Source organism: Wasmannia auropunctata, unplaced genomic scaffold (genome assembly GCF_000956235.1).
Source record: "Wasmannia auropunctata unplaced genomic scaffold, wasmannia.A_1.0 LD336069.1, whole genome shotgun sequence".
NCBI lineage: Eukaryota > Metazoa > Arthropoda > Insecta > Hymenoptera > Formicidae > Wasmannia > Wasmannia auropunctata.
The window spans coordinates 243984-251422 of NW_012026821.1; the positions used below are offsets into that span (position 1 = coordinate 243984).

At 37.8% G+C, this 7439-nt stretch overlaps 1 protein-coding gene across 1 annotated transcript in view; it reads right to left on the reverse strand.

Moving 5' to 3' along the window:
- Window positions 1–721: 721 nt before the first annotated feature.
- Window positions 722–7439, reverse strand: part of LOC105450218 — a 47090-nt gene continuing 40372 nt past the window's right edge. The window contains exons 8-9 of the mRNA XM_011689965.1: window positions 902–1031; window positions 722–825 (exon numbers count right to left, since the gene is read on the reverse strand). Of these exons, the coding sequence (XP_011688267.1) occupies window positions 722–825; window positions 902–1031 (234 nt within the window). The remainder of the gene's footprint in view (window positions 826–901; window positions 1032–7439) is intronic.

The window sequence follows — 7439 nt, forward strand, 5'->3', positions numbered from 1 at the left end:
CCATTTCTGCGCGAACGAAAAACGCACACCTAGCGAACGGAAAACGAACATCGCAATAGCGAACAGCGTAGAATAATAAGAAAGGAAGATCACTGTTGGCAAGAGCAGCCCGTTCTATCTTACACACTCTCCACCGCAAACGGAGCTAATATCCTCTCATGTAACTTACCCCGAGACAATCTTATTGACATCCAACGACGATGCAATTCGCCCGAGCGGATTTCACCTCGTTCCATGTACACCCGTGCAGCTACTAATGAACGCGGTAGGCAAAAGTTATCGGTATTTGTTATTGTTAATATCGACCGTTTTGCTATCATGCGTTAATTTCCTTCGTGAATTCTCGCTCATACGTCGTATTATACAACATGTTAATGTACAACTATTGTTAATACAAAAATCTGTGGCACTTTAGGCGGCTCGATTCACTAATTCCCACAAATCTATATATTGCAAGTCGCGTACATATCGATAAGACAGCCATACAGGACCATGAGCGAAAGCATCAGCTGTAAATGTCAACCCTATGTAATCGTCTGGATTACATAGGGTTGACATGAATCTGTAAGATATGCGTGGATCTCTTGTTATAATTTACTGTATTGGGCAGTGGATGAAAGACACAATGGATGTATATATAATAATGTGATACACTTTATTCTGATATAAGGTCTTAGAACCTCAGAACTCTTTTATAAAATAACACGTGCGTGAGTATCTATTATCCAGTCAAGTCCATAGTCATAGAATATGCGTTAATGAGATCAAGGTGAGTCTGTTTGTCCTTAGATGGCGTCGTTGTATTCTCGTCTATTCTTAACATCTCTGCAAATACTTCATTCAATCCACATTAACGAGTTTAGATCCTCTGTCGATTGTCGTACAGCGATTGTTATTTTACGACCGTGAGCGTCAAATCGTGGAAAATAGTGTCGATTTTCTCGTGATATATCGAATGTTTTCGGCTCTACCCTATCTTGATCATTCTGCACCGCAGCTCTTTCTACCTCTTTCACAGGCTCTTGATCGTTCTGCAACATCATATTTCTTTCGTTGCATTTCGTTAAGACAAAACAGCAGCCAGATATCGGCGCTTTTCTCAACCGTCTCCTCTCCCCCTTATTATTATTATTTTTTTTATTATTCCACGGTGTCACGTAGCAAAAAGAACGCCGATGTACGCATATGGAGATGGTGCGAAGTCTCGGTTCGTCATTGTGTTAGAGCGACAAGTCTCAGTTCGTTATTTTGCTGAGAACCGACATGTACCGAAGCAAGTGGTTGTCGTCGTCGTAGTCGTCGTCGTCATCGCAACCATCGTCGTCATCCCCGTTGGTGTCATTCGATGACGAAGACACGAGCGCTCTCTGCAACCTCCTCAAGAGGTGCATTTTGCGAGTAAATATAACTAGTCTCGAGAGACAATATCTTTTTATTATTTTGTATTATCTTTATTATTATATCATAAGGATCCCCTAGTGTTTTGCTGCGGCGTCGCGAGCATCGGCAGTGCCGCGAGCAGCGGTGTCGCGAGCATCGGCAGTGCCGCGAGCAGCGGTGTCGCGAACAGCAATCTTGAACGCAGAGTCATCGAGAGACGACGCTATATTTGAGGAGGCATCTACTCTTCCCTTCAGGCGCAGCATTCGAGGAGATATGTCCCCTCGCACTTTTGAACGCCCCTGCACCTTTATGCGCGACAAGTCCCGCCGCAACATCAGGCGAGGGGACAGGAAAAACGGGAAACACTCCAGGCAATCCCCTAGGAACTCGAGCGGGCACCGTTCATCTTGGCATTCGTATTCCCCGGGGTTGGTCGCGACGATCCTCCTGGCATTCAAGGGGCACCCCAAGAGACGAATGTAACGTACACAAACGGGAGACATTTGACTTTATATTGTATATTATATATTTTTTATAATATAAATATACTTATAAATATATATATTAATGCATTTAATACATCCTTTCTATGGCGGCGCGGCAGTGCGTGCGTGGGAGCGAGAACGCGCTATGCGCGGGAGAGAGAACGCGGCGGGCGCGGGCGGCGGGTCCGCAAAACCCCTCCCTCCAAACACTATCCGCGGAAAATCTCCCCCCCATATCAAATTATTAAAGAGCCCGCCATTATCATTGTTTACGTAAACAAATGTAGCCAATGTTTACGAAAACATCTCGGCGGTTATTCTAGCGTGACGTCATCCTCCCGTATCAAATTCTCAAAGAGCCCGCTGTTATCATTGTTTACGTAAACAAACATGGCCCATGTTTACGTAAACATCTCGACGGTTACTCCCAGCATGACGTCATTCCCCGCGCAAATTCCCCCCGCCCCTCACCCCCTCCCAGGAGCTTATGGGTTAGAACTGGCCTCACCTTACTACTGAAACATTTTTTCATGAAACCAATACTTTCTGAAATAATTAGTCGTTTCGGAATTTTTGCCCGTCAGTGAATATAAAATTTAGCCAAATTAGAAGAGAACATCTCTGATTCCCCTTGCGAGCAATTAGCATATTTCAGCAAAACTTTAAAAAATAAAATTATTTTAGAAATAGAAAGAGTTAACTTTGTGCAAATTAAAATCTTAATTACAATATTTTATGCTTTTTGCTTTATTAATAAGGAGATTATTATATTATTAATCTCTATATTTATGCAATTTTAGATAGTAATGGTTTCGGGACATACAGAAGAAATGATAAAATATTTGGTATACGTTATTGCTCAAATCTTTCATCTATTATGCATCAGTTTTCAAGGACAAAAGGTTATAGATAGTAGCATCAAAACTACTGATAAAATGTAAGTATTTTATAATATATGAAAACTGTTTAAATTAAAATTAATTTTAGTCTTAATAAATTGAGATAAGGCCAATGAACGGTCAATAGCAAGATTTTGGTGCTTCTAATATTTCTGTGTGAATTTTACATACATATTTTAGTTTCAACGAATTGCGTGCGTTACTTTCGTTTATTTGATAATACTGTTCTGTTTCAAACAAAGAGCTGTATTGAATCCGAAAGTAACAGCACGCAGTTTGTTGAAACTAGAATACATACGTAAAATTCGCATAGAAATATTAAAAACATCAAGATTCTGCTATGACTGTTCATTGGTCTCTTCAATCTATTGTGTTTAAAATACTTATACGGTCGTAATTGGTCGTAATATATACAGGGTGATTTAAAACAACTCCGCGTCGTTGTAAAGACGTATTCTTGACTCAATTCTAAGACGATTTTTCCTTTACAAAAATTTTGTCCGAAGCTTAGTTTTCAAATTATAATGAGAAATAGTTAGCGAATTACGGTCCGCGTACAGAAGGTAGACAGGGACGGCGTAACTTACTGTCCGACGGCAGGCGGTACGCGGGATCGTCGCGACGATCAGCTGACTACACACACGCAAACATGCGTTTACATTCTCTCTCTCTCACAACACACACACGCACGCACGCACGCACGCACGCACGCACGCACGCACGCACGCATGCACGCACGCACGCACGCACGCACGCACGCACGCACGCACGCACGCACGCACACACAATTTTACCTTTTAAAGATTTGTCGACTTCTGTAACTTCTCGAAAAAGATGAATTCCCATTTCGATGTGATTTCCACGTAATGAGTGTTTATTTTAATAAATTTTCGATTGTTTTAATGCAAACGTCACAAGTTATCACTGACTGACACAAATCAAATAATTAATTAGTTAATTCATTTTTTTTACAAACTGTGTCACTTCAACATTTCACACTCGATTCACATACAAACTATTCACTTGAAGAAATCACGAGAAATCTACTAATGTATCTAATTAATATCCGTTACGTACTTCACAATCACTATATCAATTAATTATCCGTCTACTGGAACATTACACGAAGAAAGTAACACACGGCGATTTATTAACTCACGACTCGTTCACTCGATGATAGCAAGCATTCGACTGATTTTAATATAAAATTTATCACTTAATTATTATTAATCCGTGACGATTAATTATTCGTCGATTGAAAAATTATTTGAAGAAAGAAACACGCGACAACTTACTGACACACGAGACGTTTAGTCGATAATAGCAAGCAGTCGACTGACTTTAATACCGAATGTATTAAGTAGTTAATAATTATCAATCAATGTCGATTAATTATTCATCGATTGAAAATTCACTCGAGGAAACAAACTCGCGCACTATTTACTAACATACGACGATTTATTGATACATAAGACGTTCACTCGACGATAGCAAGCAATCGACTGATCTTATTATGTTTACAGCGCTGTCGAAACGCGAACATGGTTTTAGTTGTAATATCACAATTAGAGCGCACTGCTTGCTATTGTCGAGTGAACGTCTCGTGTGTCAGTAAATCGTCGTGTGTTAATAAATTGTCGCGTGTTTCTTTCTTTGAGTGATTTTTCAGTTGACGAATAATTAATAGACACGAATAGACACGGATTGATAATCATTAATTAATAAAATCGATATTAAAGTCAGTTGACTGCTTGCTACCCTCGAGTGAACGGATCGTTTATTAATAAATCGCTGTGTGTTTCATCGTGTGTTTCAGTGGACAGATAATTAATCGACAGTGATTGTACAGTACATAACGGATATTAATTAATAGATATATTAGTAGATTTCTTGTGATTTCTTCAAGTGAATAGTTTGTATGTGAATCGAGTGTGAAATATGAAGTAACACGGTTTGTAAAAAAAAGAATTAACTAATTAATTATTTAATCTGTATTAGTCAGTGATAACTTGTGACGTTTGCATTAAAACTATTTGAAAATTTATTAAAATAAACATTCATTACGTGGAAATCACATCGAAATGGGAATTCATCTTTTTCAGAAAGAAAATACAGAAGTAGACAAATCTTTAAAAGGTAAGGTTCTGTGCATGTGCGTGCGTGCGTGCGTGCGTGCGTGCGTGCGTGCGTGCGTGCGTGCGTGCGTGCGTGCGTGCGTGCGTGCGTGCGTGCGTGCGTGCGTGCGTGCGTGCGTGCGTGCGTGCGATCGTATGTGCGTGCGTGCGTGCGTGCGTGCGTGCGTGCGTGCGTGCGTGCGTGCGTGCGTGCGTGCGTGCGTGCGTGCGTGCGTGCGTGCGTGCGTGCGTGCGTGCAAAAAAGAGAAATGGTGAATGTAAACGCATGTTTATGCGCACGTGTAGTCAGCTGAGTAAATTTTTATTTATTGATAAATAGTAGTAACATTATTTGCTAATATTTCTTATTAAAAATCACATTTATTTTGGATCTTGCTTTGTAACTAATCTCCTATTATCTCAAATGAATTAGAAAAATCAAATTCAAATATTAAAAATGCTTTTTGATTTGTCATTATTTATCAAACTAAAAATTGTCATTATTTGTCCCAGGAGCTATTTTTTTTCTTTGAAACTTTACTAAGAGAAATAAAATTAATATACAAGCATAGGCATATATAATATCAAAATAGAAGAAAAATTAGGTACAGTATGACAGAATAAGTTAGATCTCATTCAACGATTCAGCAATTAAGAAAATGTAACTTCAAATATAAAAAAAGATCCAGTTTTACCTTATTTCACAAATGCAAAATTTTAAACTTCTCCGCTAGCTATATTTATTTGGCTTTTGATTTTTGCGGTTTTTTCAGAAAATTATTAGATGCCTGAGAACTGTTTTTCTATTACCAAATAGTGTTAAAATAGATACGGGAAAGAGAAGAAATTCAAAGTGACACTATTTGCTCCCTGACACTATTTACTCCTCTTTCCCTTATATTTATAATATACATGTATATTAAATTATTAAATTGTTTATACGGGGACATTAAATGGCCCATAATGTATCGATATATTCAAAAGGGCATAGCGAAATGAACATATTGTAAACTTTACCCCCGCACCAATCGCTCAAATTGATGTCATTAGTTGGTATCTCTGTGAAACTTCTCCAAAAATCAACCTTAAAATTTTCGGAAATTATCGAGAGGAAAAGGGAAATAAAAAAAACAAAAGTAGCTGAACCGACTTTAATAAAAAAAATGTTATAAACATTGTTAAGTTTAAGAAAATATTTTCTTATTTTAATGAAAAGAACTGATAAAACATTTTTTGAAACTTATGAATTTTTTGTGATATTTTTGAGTGATTACTTCTAAATTATCATGAAAACGTCTTTATATTATTTACTTTAACATATATTTTTACAAATTTATCAAAGTGGTGAAATATACTTAAAAATAATCATTCGCGCAATGCCGCGCTACGCCGTGTTGAGCGACCGCAGTCGCGGCGCTCTGCGCTGTTGTCGCCGCCGTTAGTCAAATGTATTGATTGAGGAATAGTAATGGAGAATGCTCGAATGGACCCGATGTCTTAAATGTGCATCAATTGGCGCAAAGTTCAATCACGTGCCCGTTGAAAGCTAAACGGCTATGGCAACTTCAAAAATGTTACATTGTGATCCTATTATGTGATGTTCGTCAAAAAGAACGGTGATCATGTATTATAATTAATGCACTGTATTACAGTGCAATAGTTCACGAACTTTATCTTAAAAAAAAACATAGATTATGACTCATCTGACTCCAAACAGGGAACAGCAAGCGTATACTTGGATTAAGGTATTTGTTATTATTGCAATGTTAATATTAAATGTATCTATTTTTTTATTTCATTTTCGTGGATTATTTCTTTCACAAAAAAGTCTAAGGCATTAAACACATGGCACTTACAGTGTACACTGGTTGTGACATTAATTTGAAGAAAATTATTGATAGAAAAAGATTAGTACTTAATAAAGAGAAAGCAAATTATTTTTCTGGCAATTTAGAAAGAACGATATCCGTCAATGACATTTTGTGCTTTAGGTGTTAGCTTTTTATTCATGGAAAAAAGAAATCTGTTGACTGAAATCTGAAAATTTCGATTTGGACATTGATAGAGATCTTCCTCTGAATTAACTTCTGATCCAACATTACAAGTTTAGTTATAACCAAAGGAAGCCATGCCTAAAATTAGATTTATAATTAGAATTATAATTAGAATTATTAAAATTCCTGTTCAGAAAACAATTTCTTCGCATAAATATTGTTACATTTGTTCTTTAACAAAAAATCTTCACGGTTGAAAGAAGCTCGAATGCAATCGTATATTAAGAAAAAATCTATATATCATAGTGTTACGTCCAATCCCCGGGAAATGATTTATCTTTAAAGTAGGGAAAAATCAAAGAAAGTCCCGTTTAGGAACGAGGCTGGATTCGAGGGAAGGAGGGGGAATACGGAAGGACGTAACCAGATAGCCTGTCTCGCAAATAGGCGCGGTGGCATATGTGTGAGTCGAAAGCGCTTTAAACGGGCTTGACGGACGAGTCAACGTCCTGAAGGGACGACTGTTACTCGATCTCAAGCCAGCGCGATCGTTGGTCCTGTTTC